The 17,969-nt window shown below is 42.5% G+C and overlaps 1 protein-coding gene across 1 annotated transcript in view; it reads right to left on the reverse strand.

The window, feature by feature from the left end:
- Positions 1-12,646: 12,646 nt before the first annotated feature.
- LOC126417038 (dipeptidyl peptidase 1-like) overlaps positions 12,647-17,969 on the reverse strand; it is a 38,822-nt gene continuing 33,499 nt past the window's right edge. The window contains exon 9 of the mRNA XM_050084965.1: positions 12,647-12,832. Within this exon, the coding sequence (XP_049940922.1) occupies positions 12,647-12,832 (186 nt within the window). The remainder of the gene's footprint in view (positions 12,833-17,969) is intronic.

Below are 17,969 nucleotides of genomic sequence, written 5' to 3' on the forward strand. Positions count from 1 at the left end.
GTCCCACTGTTTGGTGTACCTAATGTACTACCAAAATGATGACATTGAATATTAATACGACATTTCAGTGTCTTAGCTACACTGATTAATACTTCAGGGAAGAGAACTTCAGATTGTCTCACTTGGTGTTGTGCTTCTGTAGAAAGATATGGACTTTCAGTGCAGCTACGTGCAACCTACTGTGCTACAACCATGATGCAATCCTTCCCTTTCCTATCATAGTTCTTGTAAAATGATAAAAAACACTACAGTGGGTGTGCACTTTATGTCATTTGTTAATATGTTTTGTATTCATTGCGTATAGATTTTGTCATTACCTGATATGTTCTGTACTACAGTGCGTGTGCACTTTATGTCATTTGTTAATATGATTTGTACTCATTGCGAATACATTTTCTGATTTCTTGATATGTTCTGTACTCAGTGCATGTGCACTATATTTTATTTCATGTTCTGCACTTATATATATATATGTATATATTCTGTGACTGTAAACTTGGTTAATTATGAAAAATTTGTTGCTCATGGCAAGTCCAATTGACTCACCATCGCTGCCAAATTTTTGCCACCCCCCCCCCCCCCCCCCCCAGTGGAGGGTTATGTAAGAGGTATGCGCTGTTTGCGATATGAGAATCGCTGACCAGAGAGCAGTCTTGACTGCAGTACGAACTGTGTAACTGTAGCAGTAAGTTGTTGCTAGTCGCTTGTCTGAGGTACTCTGCGCTTGTCTGCAGTCTGCTCTGGTCGGGAATCTGGAGATGGAGTTTTATTGTATAAGGTAAAGAAGCAGCGTTGCGCATATCTAGTAATGTATCTGAACTGCCATCCAAATGTTTTTAAAAAATGTCCTAATAATAATTTTGGTAATATAAAGTAATTTTTTTAAAAAAAAAGCATTCATTTCAAAAAAATCAGTTGCTTCCTTTCACAAATCACAAATGTATAAGCCAGCATTGCACGGAGCTGTGCCAAAAACAAATTTTAGGTACGAGCAGATATATTCGCCGTTTTTTTTATTGAGGTAAGAATTTTTGCTTTTTATTCAGAATGATCTTACAGGGCCACGACGCAGCACTGCTGTCGTCCAAATTTTACCAGGTTACTGAATTTATTTTTTTATTGTGAGATTTAAGAATTATTCTGTTTCGAGCTTACATTAAATGAGAAAAGAATTTTGTGGGTACATTAAATGTGAATGCATTTGTGCACGGAGATTATAAATGGGAACCAATTTTGTTCTGAGGTCAAACAAAAATTAGAATCGCTATCCATAATAGTTATTTTAATTTCAATTAAATTTTTGTGGGGAGGTTACAACCTGCCCATCGATATTCTCAAAAGCAGTGGCATGGCCAGCTAAAAGCCGAAATACCCCTTGTTTTTTTTTTTTTTTCTGTGACAAGTTTTGTGCAATTCCGCCATCCACAACTCTTATTAGCCGAAGCAACGCATAACGTCACAGACTGCAGATTAACAGGACTTCATGGCTGTGGAGTCAAACATACTCTGACAAGCTGAAACAATGTGACCGCCTGGGTAACAGCCTGTTGTTACACCTTTTCATCGAAATACAGCATCGCTGCTGAAGAGGTGTAACAACAGGCTGTTACCCAGGCGGTCACATTGTTTCAGCTTGTCAGAGTATGTTCGGCTCCACAGCAATGAAGTCCTGTTAATCTGCAGTCTGTGACGTTATGCGTGACATGGATTCTTCAAGTCATTCGTAGCCTTGCGGAGGTTTGTGGCACGCACAGGTCACTCCACTCCCGTAAATTAACCGACCCGTGGTGCTAGTGGTCGATAGCGTCCCACACGTGTTTCAACGGGTTCACGTAGTCCACATCTATCAGAGTGCCTTCGACTACTACCGCAGGTCCCATGGAAGCCCGAATGTATGTTCCCCATACCATAGTACTGTCTCCACCGGCCTGTGTCCGCGGCTTGTTGCACATGTTTCGACCACCGAACTGCTCGGCTCAAATTCTTTCCTCACATCGTCACGTGCACTCTAAACGCCAGTGCAACCAAAGAATGATGCCTCTAAAAAAAAAGGGCTGAAGAAAGATCGACATATGGAAGAGTGGTAAAGCGAATCTCACAGCACTCAACAGGATCTATATTAGTGTTATTACGTACTGTACATGTACTACACAAATTGTAGTTTTGACTCATTAAGGGTGTCTGGAGAAACGTAAAACAGGGGGCCTCCTCCTGCCAGATGAAATGAATGCGTAAGTAAATCAGCCGCGCGGTATTATCCGAGCGGTCTGAGGCGCAGCAGGAATGGACTGTGCGGCTGGTCCCGGCGGAGGTTCGAGTCCTCCCTCAGGCATGGGTGTGTGTGTTTGTCCTTAGGATAATTTAGGTTAAGTAGTGTGTAAGCTTAGGGACTGATGACCTTAGCAGTTAAGTCCCATAAGATTTCACACACATTTGAACATTTTTTAAAAATTAGATCAACAAATTCCTCTACAGTTGTTTTAAATCATAATTCGTACAGCCGATTTGTTTTCATGGATTCAATACATAACGAAATAAGTGCATTGTCGTCCGGAATTATTAAATACGGTCAACCAAACCCAAATTATGGCTCGTTGCTACAGTACGTATTCTGTATGACATAACAGATAGGAGGGCGCCACACCATTAATTTGGAGACCCGCTTCATGATGCTGTCGATCTCCGCTTCATGATACTGACGAAACCTTTTGCCTGTACAGGGTGTATCACAATTATTAGCGAAAACCGATAGAGGTGAAAGTACGTGATAATGGAAACAAAACCGTTCGATTGAACATGGATCGTTCAATGAGCCGTTTGGTTACGAGCCAACACTAGCTTCATTACGATACAGCGTCCTAATTAGTACAAATGTTTTTTTAGTAAGAACTTTTTGATCAACTCCCCGTCTAATCGTCAAAATAACTGGTGATTTGGAGCTTTATGGCATCAGATCTCCGATCCTTTGCAAAACAAACACTGACGAAAAATTCTTTCTCGCCAATGTGCGAATGAGATAGCAGTTGATCGAGAGACGTTTGAGCAGGCTACTTTAGTGGCTTTTACTAGAGTTGCCCAGAAAGTTATGCACAGTATTTTTTTCCTTCAACAATGCTTTATTGAATATAATGAGAATTACACACACAAAAGAATGGTGTTTTATCTACATACCCTATTGTTCCACGTGACCTCCATCCCGTTTTATGGCCTTCCTCCAGCACGAAACAAGGGCATGTATGCCCTGTCGCTACCATTCCTTGTCCTGGTGGCGGGGCCAGTGCTTCACTGTGTGAATCATCTCATTGCCCTGAAAATGTCTTCCACGAATGGCAACCTTTAATGGCCCAAACAAGTGGCAGTCCAAAGGGGCTAGGTCAGTGCTGTAGAATGGATGAGGTAACACTGTGTAACCCTGTTTCGCAATGTGTTCAGCATTCCTCAGACTTCTGTGGGGCAGATATCGTCATGCAGTAAAACATCTCCTGTGTTACTGTGGCGCCGAAGTCGCTGGAAGCGCGTCTTGAGTTTTGTTAATGTGTTGACATACGCTTCTGAATTAATGGCACCGCCTCTTGGCATCGCATAAATGAGAATCACACCTTCGCAGTCCCAGAACACGACGATCGTGAGCTTACCGGCGGACGGAGATGCTTGGAATTTTTTCTTCCATCGTTTCGTGTCAGGCTGAACATGGTGAACCCAGGTTTCATCATCTGTCACAATCCGGGACAAGAAGGCCTCCCCTCAGCTTCAAAACGTTGCAAAAAATAAAGAAAAATCCTTTTTTCTGTGCGATTTGTGATCCATCGTTAGACACAGCGGAACCCATCTTGCACACACAATTAAACATCCAAGAGTGCGGATAATTGCATGCTCACTTTCTTTGCTGATTGACAAATGCAGCGCCAATTGGCAGGTCGTAATGCGTCTGTCATCGCTAATGACAACATCAGCTCGCTGCAACATGTCAGGTGTGACAGTCGTGGATGGTCTCCCCGACCGCTGCAAATCGCGGAGCTCTGCCGAACCGCCTTCTGATGACGTCACCCTCCGTGCGCAACGACTAACTGTACTTCTGCCGACACCAGATGCTCCATAGATTTTGCACGATCGTTTGTGAATATTCCCCACAGTTTCTTTCTCTGCAGTGAGAAATTCGATGACGGCACGCTTCTTGTAGCGTACATCACCTACAGACGCCATTTTGAAAATATCCTGCGGCTACGGTATCTGTCGGAAGTGACGGAAACTTGGTGCGCTCACTCAAGAGACTTCAAATAATACATACGTAACGTTTCGCATTCGTAACATTGTTTTAGGTTGAGAGAAATATGCTGTGCATTACTTTACGGGCAACGCTCGCACTTTGGAAGCAAGTGGTGGTTACTAGAAAGGGCGCTACGATCCTTCACATATTGTTATACGTGTTTAGATGCGCACCTTGTAACTACATGTGACACTAACAATAAATAGTATTAAATATTGTAGGTACTAAATACGCTAATCATGAGGAAAGTTGTTGAACAGCTAGGGGGAAATGAGGATACGTTTCCATGCGACGCGATAATTTGGTATGAGGAAAGAATTTCGCACAGCATTTTCCTTGTTGCACTAGAAGAACTGGATAAGAAATTGAAGCACTTTGTTGTGCAAACACATTAATGTTAGGAGCTCTACTGTCAGGTAGAATGATCGTTAAGGTAGCTGCTGAATAACGTCGCACATGTTGCGCGGATGGAGAGTGAAGTTATTTAAACTGGCTCCTTTTATGATCAGGATTTACTGGTACAGTGTCAGTTATTGCATCACCAACTTTACAATCAAAATCTCTCGAAATTATGGTCAGAATTTCTGCGAATTGGATAGACGTTGCCTTTACCGCTTAACCATATCTTTTTAAACGCATAGAGCAACATTGTAAAGATTTGCATACTGTAACTAATACTAGGCAAAATTTCTGTAAATTGTATAACCATTGCCTCTTCCGCCTAACCACAACGTTTTAAATGCGTAGATCAACACTGTAGAGAATTGCTATACTGTAACTAATGTTGATAATCGCTATTATTACTAAAAGTACGCAACCATCTTTTTCCGCCAGCTGTTCTTTTGCTTGCACTGATCCGGCGCATTTCAACAGAGAAACTTCGCAATGTGGATGTTCTGGGACTGCCTATGCATTTAGACTTTTTTTTGCGTTTGTATTTCTTTAAAACATACTGCTTTTATTATTCTTCTTCATACATCTATAGTAAATTAAAACAATCCAAGTAAATGCTGTGACAGATTTCTTTCTTATTTCTTACGGGGTTCATATCTCATGTAATTGTGCCCATACCTACTATGGTTATTCGAAACTCTTGTCAGGGCCCCACTGCATTTTGCTTGCCCCACGCGGATGTGTGACATATATCATGCTATGTACGTAATAATTTTTGTTATGATGTGGCTTGACAATCATCTAGGGATTGAATTAGATAATTCCTAAATTATGATATGAAGCATATATTTCAAAATAAGGCAGCAGACCACATTATTTCCTTCTAAATGCAAAAAGTAGTCTTAATTATGACTGATTTTCCGATCGTTTTGATTCTTCTTAGAATAACAATCAGAGCTCTGTAACCACCAGATATTTTACTAAGTAAAGGAATTCCCTCAGTAGCTTTAAGCTTATAGTTCTTGCCTTAATGTTTTTTCTCTCTCACCTTTCCTATTTACCTATCACCATGGTCTTCATTCTTATTGTTGTCCACAGCATCTTGCTAAATTCTTAGCATAAATTCCTTTTATGAATTAAGTAAGCCTACAATACAATCCACAAATATAATATAACTTACTGTTTACTACTATCCATTTTGAGCTATGTTTCGTGGCTTCTATTGCGCTTTCAGTCAACAGGTTACAGGAATAAGAAAGAAGGAAACAGACTTTTCAGTGGCTTCTACTTATTTAACTTTTTCGTTAAGCCCTTTACTTTCCATTTCTGTGCTCTGATATTTGTGTAAATTGAGAATCAGTCTCTACAGTGCAGTTCAGATCAGTTGTTACAACAGTTTCTAATCTCTTTGTTAACAGGCGTCTGCCAAGTCGATGAATGTTCCGGTATCGACAATGATTACTCCTCCTCCTTTCCGAAATTGATTTTCTCCTAAATTCTGGTTAATCTGGACTTTCGATCTTCCTCTGATGGGGCTTAGTGGCTTTCTTGAATCATGGTATAGTAATGCCTAGTTTCCACAGATGGAACACTCATTGAGATTTTTTCTGTGGTATGGTAATTACCTTCTATATCTACATTTACAACAATTCTGAAAAGTGAAGAAGGAATACAACACACAGCTATACAGAAAGAAAGAAAACAGTCCTGGAAGCAATACTGCAGCTTCATCCCAACAAATAACCCTTGGAACGCTGTCTATCGAATCGCATCAGGGAAAATCAGAAATAATACTCCCATGACAACCCACGGAAAAGTGATAACACGACAACAGCGGATTTAACCGAAACTACCATCCATATGTTCGAATGTTTTTGCCTGAGGACGATCAAACTCGAGACACGGAATACCATAAAGTAATGAGATGTCAAACGCTACGAACCAACGAAAGGGTAGAGGATGTAGCTTTCTCACACAAAGAAATAGAGGAAATAATAAAGAACTTGCCTGAAAACAAGATTCCCGGTGAAAATGGTGTTATTAGTAACATCCTTCGTCGATTGTATGGCGTTTTCCCTAACTATCCTACCGCTTTATATCATAGTTACCTAAAGAGTGGTTGTTTCCCGAGGCTTTGGAAAAGAGCTAAAATAGTATCCATTCTGAAACGTGGTAAAGAAAACGGCGTGGAAGTATGCAAATTTCCTCCGAACAGCCTCTTGTATACGGAGGGAAAAGTATTGGAAAAGCTGTTAATTAGCAGAACTATGCACTATGTGTTCCCTAAAGATGTCCTAAGCAACAATCAGTATGCATTCACTCCACAGAGAGGAACAGTCGATGCTTTGTTGGCTGTTAAGAACTTCGTAGAGGAAAGCATATCACAAGGACTGTACGTACTGATGGTTAGTCTTGACGTTCAGAGAGTTTTTGACGCAGCTTGGTGGCCCAACGTCCATAACGCGCTAGTAGAATTTGAATGTCTTAGCAACTTACATAACCCAGGAAAAACTATTTTAATAATAGAACAGCAATGATGGCGTCTATATGCATCAAACTAGAAAAGGAGGTGGCAAAATGGTATCCACAGGGGTCATGCTGTGGCCCAGGTTTTTGGAATATACAGTATAATTCTCTCCTTAACTTCTTTTACACAGCAAACACAAAAACAGTGGTATTCGCAGATGACTTAATCGTATTGACAAAAGCAGATACTGTCGTTTTTACTGAGGAGCTCTGCAATAGAGAAATGGAAAAAAAATCACTCCTTGGACCAAACAGAAAAAAATCGTTTTAATGAGCAAACATCGAAAGTTATGCTAATAACAAGCAGAAGGCGTAAAGACAAAGCAACAGTTAGTATCGTTCTAAACAATTATGTTCTGCAACAAGTTTAACGTTTAAAATACTTGGGTGTAATTATTAATTCTAAATTTATGTTTAATGAACATACACAGTAGTTGATTGAAAAATGCACGAAACTTATCCATTCTTTATCTAAGTCAGCGAGGCTCGACTGGGGATTTGGATCAGGATAATTTACAAAAAAAAGAATAAAGGATAATTTATAAAGGCGAGATACTACCAATATTGGCATATCCAGCTCCTGTTTGGATTCACGAACTAAGAAGAAAATATAATTGTATGAAAATTCGTATGGTCCAGCGCTTGATCAACATAAAGATTGCTAAAGCTCACAGAACGACGTCTACTGAAGCGGTGTGCATTCTAACAGGTCAACACCAATAATTATTAAACTACAGGCAATAAATGAAGAAATAAAAAATTTCCAAAACTGAACTCGCGTACCATTCTATAGACACTCCTTCAGATTACAAACAGCGGTCCCATCCAGCAAGTTCAGTGACTTTAGAAGAAAATTAAAAACTCAAGGAATATCCTATAGAGATTATACAGAGACTGGGACAGTTTCCGTAGTGGTAATAATGATTAATGGGACACCTGCTTATTACGTAAAGAACACACTAAAAATGGGTGCAACATTAACCAAGCAGAACAGTTAGAAATCTTGCGATCCTTAGAGAAACTAGAGAACTTACGAGAAAAAAGTGTTAAAACGGCAGGTGTAACACGCACGGGCAGTAGAATTAGGCTGAATCTTTAAAAAATCCCAGGAATCAAAAATATTTGATAGAAGAGATCAGAAACAAAATTAGGGAATTGTGGCAGAGGAAATGGCATATTAACTTCGAATGGACGAAAGCCCGTGTAGTAACTGCTGGGAATGAACTGCCAGACTAGCTTGTCAAACAAGTAACTCGAGAAAACGCAAAAGAAAGCTACAACAGAAACTTCGTCTGTCATCAGAAGAAAGTTTAGATTCATTGCGAAAGAAAAATGGGAAAACTAAAAAGGGGAGATCATAAAACATTTTTCCGACCTTCAACAACGTCTTTCCGTACAGTTACCGCAGTCGTCTATACTTACATTAATGTTAAACGGGCACGGAAAATTAATGTCTTACTACCATCGGTTCAGGGTAGCCACAAATGCTGCTTATATGTGCGGAGAGAGTGATCAAGCAGCAGATCACCTGCTATGGGTGTGCCGCGAATTTAATACAGAGAGAGATGCCAGAACGAAGAGTATTACAGGTAAAAGGAGGTAGCTGGCCCGTCGATAAACCAGTTTTACTAAAGTTACACATGAACGAATTTCATTAATTATGCAGTTTAATAACTTTTCCCAGCATATGAATATTTATATTACTAAAAGTTAAAAAAAATATATGTTCTATCAGAGATCAAACAGAAGTTCACTGTTGCAAATATAATTATTAGTATGCTTTTGTCGTGTCTTACCTGAAAAACTTATATCGATCATATAGGAGTTTTCTATTTTAAATACTTTTCTTCCAGACTATTGCAACTCCTCACAATTGGACTTCTTCTTTATGTATCTTGCTTTCTAAACATGTAGTATTGCAAGTACTGTAATGGTGCACGCTGAATAAATGAAATGAAATGAAAATCTACACCTCCATCTACATGATTACTTTTAAATTTACAATTAAGTGCCTGAGAAAGGGCTTCATCGAACTTCCTTTAACCTATTTATCCATCGTTCTACTCTCGAACATCGCGCCCGAGGAACGAGCACTTAAATCTTTCCGTGGGAGCTCCGATTTCTCTTATTTTACTATGATGATCATTTCTCCCTATGTAGGTGGCCGCCCACAAAATATTTTCACTGTCTCGGGAGAAAGTAGTGACTGAAATTTCATGAGCAGGTCCTGCCACAGAGTAAAACGGTTTTGTTTTAACGACTGCCATCCTAATTCGTGTACCATATCCGTGGCATTCTTTCCCTTATTTCGCGATAATGCAAATGAGCTGCCCTTCTTTTAAATTTTTTCGATGTCTTTCGTCAGTCCTATCTGATGTGGATCCCACACCACCCAGCCGTACTCCAGAAGAGGACGGACAAGCGTTGTGTAAGCAGTCTCTTTAGTAGACCTGTTAGGTTTTCAAAGTGTTCTACCAATGAACCGCAGTCTTTGGATTGCTTTCCCACAACATTATATTTGTATCATATGAAGCCCCTTTCAGATTCTTTCAGGTGAAGAAAGTCTGCCTCCCACGACTACGTGACATTTCATGTCCTTCACAGTGATCACTCGACGTCTGACGCTATTCACGTCCGTTATGTTGCCCACAAAGCCTGATAACAGCACCAATGCGCTCTAGTGGCCGTTCTATCAGTCAGTGTCTAATCATACGCATCCGCCGCTGGTGTGTACTTTTAGGAAGTTTCACTGACATTCCGCAGTGTCTCCCGGGTTCCATTTTTTGGCCAGGAAATGTATATTGGTTGGCTCTTTTACGAACGTACACACTCTAAATTTCATCAGTAAACCACTCCTGTTTTGTTTAGCCTCCGGGTTGCACTGTGACGTAACTTGCGGTGCACGTAAGTGGGAATAGAAGTACTGTAGCGTCTGCCATTGTAGTTACGCGAGTATCTGCGAGACGATGCTGCGCTTACTAAACGAAGCGGTGACGAAACGTTCCGAATTTCTTCTGATCTCCTCTGTTTCACCCGTCAGTCCTATCTGAGGGTCCCAGACCGATGAACAAGACTCAAGTACTAACCTACTACCTTCGTGAGTGGACTATACTTCCTGAGAATTCTTCCATTGAATCTCCGTCTGGCATCTGCTTTCATTCGATAGAATATACACTATGTAATCAAAAGTGTCCGTGCACCTGGCTGAAAATGACTTCCAAGTTCGTGGCGCCCTTCATCAGTAAAGCTGAAATTCAATATGGTCCACACTTACCTTTGATGACAGCTTCCACTCTCGCAGCCATACGTTCAATCCGATGGTGGAAGGTTTCTTGGGGAATGGCAGCCCATTCTTCACGAAGTGCTGCATTGAGGAGAGGTATCGATGTCGGTTTGTGAGGCCTGGCACGAAGTCGGCGTTCCAAAACATCCCAGAGGTGTTCTATAGGATTCAGATCAGGATTCTGTGCGGGTCAGTCAATTACAGGGATGTTATTGTCGTGTAACCACTCCGCCCCAGGCCGTGCATTATGAACAGGTGCTCCCGATCGTGTTGAAAGATGTAGTCGCCATCTCCGAATTGCTGTTCAACAGTGGGAAGCTGAAATTGGCTCTAAGCACTGTGGGACTTAACAGCTGAGGTCATCAGTCCCCTAGACTTAGAACTACTTAAACCTAACTAACCTAAGGACACCACACACAACCATGCCCGAGGCAGGATTCGAACCTGCGACCTTAGAAGCAGCGTGGTTCCGGACTGAAGCGCCTAGAACCGCTCGACCACAGCGGGCGGTCAGTGGGAAGTAAGAAGGTGCTTAAAACATCAATGTAGTCCTGTGCTGTGATAGTGTCACGCAAAACAACATGAGGTGCAAGCCCCCTCCATGAAAAACACGACCACACCATAACACCACCGCCTCTGAATCTTACTGTTGGCACTACACACGCTGGCAGGTGACGTTCACCGGGCATTCGCCATACCCACACCCTGCCATCGGATCGACACGTTGTGTACCGTGATTCGTCACTCTACACAGCGTTTTTCCACTGTTCAATCGTCCAACGTTTACGCTCCTTACAGCAGGCGAGGCGTCGTTTGGCGTTTACCGGCGTGGTGTGTGGCTTATGAGCAGCCACTCGACCACGAAATCCAAGTTTTCTAACGCCTCCCCCCCCCCCTAACTGTCAGAGTACTTGCAGTGAATCCTGATGCAGTTCGGAATTCCTGTGTTATGGTCTGGAGACACGTCTGCCTATTATACATTACGACCTTCTTCAACTGTGGGCGGTCTCTGTCAGTCAACAGATGAGGTAGGCCTGTACGCTTTTGTGCGGTACGTGTCCCTTCACGTTTCCACTTCACTATTACATCAGAAACAGTGGACCTAAGAATGTTTATGAGTGTGGAAATCTCGCTTACAGACGTATGACGCGAGTGACACCCTATCACCGGACCACGTTCGAAGTCCATGAGTTCCGCGGAGCGCCCCCTTCTGCCCTCTCACGGTGTATAATGACTACCGAGGTCGCTGATGTGGAGTATCTGGCAGTAGGTGGCACCACAATGTACCTAATATGAAGACGTCTGGACATGGTTGCACTTTGGTTTCGCCGCGTGGTGAACACACACTCCTCGAACACCCGAAAATTCGTGCAGTTTCCGAAATTCTTGTGCCGAGCCTCCAGGCCATCACAATCTGCTCTCAGTCAAACTCAGACAGATAGCGCGCCTCCCCCATTCTACACACAGAAAGCTTGTTCACCTGTACTACATGCACCGTGCGTGCGTCTGACTAGCTGTCATTCCTCGCCAGGTGACGTTACCATCGCTTGGTCGGTTTTATATCGATAGTAGGTTGATGGTCATGACATTCTGGCTGATCAGTTATGGTGATATATAGGAATGTTCATCGTGAACAAGTCTGCCTAGTAACGTAAACTATATCAAAATCCCTACAGTACTTTCTCAGGTTAGCATTCACATAAAGACAGGAAAACACAGTGAGAGACTTTAATTTATAATTTATATAGATTTCATTCATGTCTTATATCCTATTTACGATGTATCAAAAGCAAGTGAAATTGAACATGCGATTAATTGAAAGTATTGTATTCTGGTTCCAATGATGGACTTGACGTGCAGAAAAACCTCTGTTGATTTTGAAGATAATGAGAGCGAGAAAATAAAGGAAAAACTCAGGTAAAAAAAGTGAACAAATTAAACTGGTACTTCTGTGGCAATATTTTATTATAATTGATAGAATTATACACTTACACACAAGATGTAACTTGTAGGAACGCTGAATGTGGCGTTCTGATAAAAAAAAAGCAGTCGCTGCTTCGTTTACATATCTTAAGCGAGGTACTAGTGTGGCTGTTCTGCCAGTTTTCATCACTCATGAGGCGTGCTGTGTGCAGTCACCCAGGGGCCCATGCTGAGTCGCCATGTTGGGAGCCTGTTCAGGCCGGGATGGGGGTGGCCTCGAAGGCGAGACTCTCGATGCCGCACTCGTTGGTCCCCCTCAGGATCTTGAAGTAGCCGGCGTCTCCCCATTCGCCGCCCCAGCTGTTTTTGATGGTCCAGTACTTCTCACCCGAAGCCTCGTCCACTCCGTATCCCACCAGCAGCACCGCGTGGCTCACAGGCTGTGCGACAAAGTAAGCGTCCTCTCAAACACTGGCAAAAATCTGGTACGTGTCATCATAAGAAAATTCGCCTAATTACAAACGAAAGAGGAGCACTGATCTACAGGCCATAAACCGAATATCGTTCTGATGAAACAACGAGCTCTCACGTACATTTGCAGCCACAAACACAAATACTACAGCCAAGATCAACAGATAGAGGAAAACAGCAGACGCTGCAATATTTATTACAAACACTTGTCCTGAATTTGACAACGAAATCCTAGTGGCGACATCTTCAGAACAATTCTTCTCGATTTACTCGCCACGTTGAAATTGGATAAATCTCAACCTTTACACAGATCCTTCAAATGCCGTTCTGAGAAACAAGCGCAGCTCTCTGTGAGGATGATGCACCTATCTTCCAAGACACATCTGTCCGTTGTCAGACATGGCTAAATATTTTCGTTTCCCTATCGTTCAAATGGTTCAAATGGCTCTGAGCAATATGGGACTTAACTGCTGTGGTCATCAGTCCCCTAGAAATTAGAACTACTTAAACCTAACTAACCTAAGGACATCACACACATCCATGCCCGAGGCAGGATTCGAACCTGCGACCGTAGCGGTCACGCGGTTCCAGACTGTAGCGCCTAGAACCGCACGGCCACTCCGGCCGGCTTCCCTATCGTGCTCAGACGCTCACTAGCTACTAAAACCAGCGAAAACAGTACGGTGCCACACATGAATCTCCAACAGCTTTTGCTTGGTTTTCATTCCATTGTTTCTAGACCGCCCTAGCTGTACCACATAATACGTACTACTTAAATATTTCGATTGCAGACATGCCGTCGCAGAGAGACTCAGACAGTAACTATTAAGATGATTTAAGAGTGTAAGCTTCCACAACCAGTGTCGAGTTGAATGGAATCCTTTTGAGTGTGAGGCCGACCTATTATGAAATACTAAAAATATTACGTTGGTCCGTAAGTTCGTAGCGGTTTTGTTTACATATTGTATTTCGGTTGTTGTGGGTTTATTTATTGATTACCATTTTTAATTGCAGTTCACTGCTGCTATTTTCTTATTTTGTCATTAGAGATAGGGACTGGAGCTCTAGTACCAATAGGAGAAATAGGAATACATCTGACACGTCCTTCTGTTTGAGTTCAATGGTTGGGTGACAGCAGCGGAGGAGGCTAGAACATTTGCGCCATGTATGGGAACAATGCCTCTGGGCAGAGCACGTCTAGTAAACGCTTTTTCTCTTTTTAAGGGGGGTCGTTTCGACGTTAGTAACTCTCTACTTTCAGGAAGACCTTTGGGGTCTGATGAAGATGGTTTAAACGCATTAATTCTCAATTATCAACGTCAGTGTTCTCGAGAACTGGGAAATGTGATGAATTGTGGTCATTCCGCCATCGTGCGGCATTTGAATGCAATGGGGAAGGTTAAAAAACCCGCTGTATGGGTAATGCATCCTCAAAGTCAAAATCACAGAAATCAGCGGGTGTCCATACGTGCATCTCTGCTTGCTTGTCATCAGTTGACTCGTGGACAACACCAACCGTTCCTATCCTGTATAGTTCCTTGTGACGAAAAATGCTGTCTCTGTGCCGCGCGGATTTAGCCGAGCGGTTCTCTCGCGCTGCAGTCGTGGACTGTGAGGCTGGTCCCGGTGGAGGTTCGAGTGCTCCCTCGGGCATGGGTGTGCGTGTTTGTCCTTAGGATAATTTAGGTTAAGTAGTGTGTAAGCTTAGGGACTGATGACCTTAGCAGTTAAGTCCCATGAGATTTCTCACACTTCTTTTATTTTGTGTCTCTGTGCTAACACAAGGAAAAGAAAGGAATGGCTGAATCCAAACGAAGGAGCAATTCCCTGTACAAGGACCTGTGAGCATCCACAAAAGATAATGTTATGCATTTTGTGGAACATCGACGACGTGGTGTACGACGAATTGCTTCCCCGAAGTGAAACCATTACTGCTGACATTTATTATCAACAACAGAGAAGTCTTGCAGACGTAATCCAAGAACAATGACCAGGAAGACTGCTTGAAGTGATGCTACTCCACGATAATGCCCGCCTGCATTCTGCTAGATAGACAAAAAACGCTGTGCTGCACAGGAGTTGGTATAGGAAGTCATTCCGCACCCACCTCATTTACCTGATCCTGCGCCCTCTGTTTTCACCTTGTCCATCGAACAACTTTCAAGGACCTTCCGGATGGAAATGCGGTCCGACCATGGCTCGACGAGTTCTTCGCCTCAAAACCATGTAATTTCTACAGTGGCGGAATGCAAAAGTTATCGGAGTGTTGACAGACTGGTTGCACATAGTGAAAGAGAATATATTATTGATGACTAAAGTCTCGGTTATGTGTATCTGTTGTGTTTTTTAAACTTACGGAAAAACGCTACCAACTTATGCACCATCCTGATACTATAAAGACGTCGTTTCGACCGCCTTTGCAATGGTTTTCTTCAAAGCGACTGAACTTTTAATAGACCTGAAGAGGACCGCTGCTGACGACAGAGACGTTGACTTCATAGTTGATTTAACGTTTCATAATTACGTTGATTCCAATCGCAGTTGCGCGATAATTCTCGTGAATATCATTGATTCCTGTAGCGGCTATCTTTATACCTGCACGAATCGGTCGCAGATAAGTAAGTCATAAGCAGGTTTCGCTACCTTTCTTTTCCCTGGCCTTTATGTTGTGTCTTCAACGGCTCAGGCTGTTAATCTGGAGTTGATGATAGTGGTAGAGGATGGCCAAAAGCCCTTCCTGTCGCCAACCCGTATATCATTCCACTGATGAGAGCAAAAATCATGTAACTTATATTACTTGTTTCATTTGAAACCAACTTGTACCAGTCTACAGACGGTCTCTAGAAGGGTAGTTTTCGTCACAGTTACCTGTAATCAATTATTTACTGTAATTTTAAAGAAAATTATTGTTTTTAGTAAAAGTCATGTAATCTAGGCAGTCTATGGTCACTAATTTCGTGCAGCAGCCAACCACAAACTAAGCAGGTTTGCGCCGCAGCGTGCGGAAAAGAGGGACGCTACGTCGTTGGGCGAAACGCAATATACAGCGACAGCTACGGCTGCAACTAACGAGAGCTCAAATCGGTACCGCTGAACACAGCCACAGTTATCGTGAATAGTAATATAAACAACGGAACGGCGCTCCAAATCAAGACCTAAGTCCATAAGAAAGGTTACAGCTGTAATTGTATATTAACGTAACGAAGGTTTTAATGGCATGGTATCCTCTGGGTTGGGTACTTATTTATTGCATCAGACCAACAGCCATCCATAAGTGGCGTGTTTGCTGCGATCCTTGGAGCAGCAGCAGCCGAAAGCAGAACTACGCGCCACACAAATAACATTATTGCCATCCTCCGAGCCTGTGACTATATCGCCGAAATGGCGGGATAAATAGATGCAGCGTTGCGTTAACATCACAGCAGAAGCCCAAACAATGGAAAACTAACTGCAGCAATTATATTGACACTTACATGGGTAACACCTGGTTCAAAAGGTATAATACATTCATCACCGGTAGCAATGCACGATTTACATCTGTTTATTGTACGAAAGACGTTTTTATATCAACAAAATCAGCTTATTTAATAACACTTTATTCTTGTGAGCCTAAGTTCGACGCAGCATTAACATGTGCCAAACTCTATAGTTCAAAGTAGTATGAACCATCTACGAGGGGTGTGCAATAAATAATGTAACACATTTTTATTGGTTTTATTCAGGATTTCAATACACCATATTATCTCCCACACTTTTGGGCACAAAACCCTATTTTCCAACATAATATCCGTTCAATACGACGGCCTTACGCCACCTTACTGGAGAGCCTGTGTGCTCGCATGGTACTACTCTACTGGTCGACGTCGGAGTTAACGTCATGTTGCAGTCAATAACCTCCTCATCATACACGCACTACTTCCCGCCGAGTAGAGCCTTCATTGGGCCAAATGAGTGGAAGTCGGAAGTTCCGAGATCCGGGCTGTAGGATGGATGAAGAACAACGGTCTAATTAAATTTAGTGAGCTCCTCTCTGGTGCGTAGACTTTTGTGAGGTGTTGATTTGTCATGGAGAAGCTCGTCTGCTTTTTTTGTGGCGACGAACACTTTGCAGGAATCACGCGTGAGATCGACAAGTTTACGCGACCTTGTTGCTATAGGGACAGACACCTTTCCCAAAGACTCACCGCGCTTTTGTTCATTCCCAGGTCTCCCTAGACGTTTTGGGAGCACTATGAATATCTGCAGTGCTCCGGTTTTCCTCCAAAAGAAACTCAGTGACAGCTCTCTGTTTGGAAATCACCTCCGTTACAGACGCCATTTTGAAGGCTATTTATGGCGCCGCCACCTGCCGAAACTTCATGAAACTAAAGGGCCTGAAGTAGGAATTCTTTTTTTCAACTGAAATTGGCCGAAAAAAATTTGTTGCATTATATATTGTATGACACTCGTATTTTGTTTACATTGCAAAGGCTCGGTTATCTATCAGAGTTAGTGTAATTACACTGCCTTATAAAAAGAATGAAGCGCCCAGGAGTGGAGAAGGAAACGAAATGAAACTTTGTGTTGAGAGGGTATGTGGTATTATTTCAGTGATTACAAAATCGAGTCATATTTACAAATATCTTGTCAGTATAATCCCACTTATCGGTATAACGTTGCACCATCTCTGGCCTACATGCATTCACTAATTCAGTTGGGAAGGAAGTCATAAAGCCGTTGCATCCTTTCCTGAGGCAAGTTGGGCCACAGCTGTTGTAACTGGTCCCTGATATTCTGGATACTGGCACTGGGACGGAGATGACATTTGAGCTGGTCATACACATGCTCTGTCAAGGACAGATCTGGGGATCTTGCTGGCCATTGGGAGTACCTCAACATCATGCAGTCTGTTGAAAAATGACACCTCGATACTGTCGTATGGGAAGTAACGCATGAGGACGCAGGGAGTCCATGGCATACCGTTGTACCGTAAAAGTTTTCTCAGTCACTACTGGCTGTGACCTGAAGTCATTGCCATTAGCTCCCTATGTGCTAGTAGTAATACTGCTGTGTCTCTCTAAAACACTGTAAGAATGGGCTCTCTTCCCAGTCGCCGCCATACCCGCC

This window comes from Schistocerca serialis, chromosome 1 (assembly GCF_023864345.2).
Source record: "Schistocerca serialis cubense isolate TAMUIC-IGC-003099 chromosome 1, iqSchSeri2.2, whole genome shotgun sequence".
Classification (NCBI taxonomy): Eukaryota; Metazoa; Arthropoda; class Insecta; order Orthoptera; family Acrididae; genus Schistocerca; species Schistocerca serialis.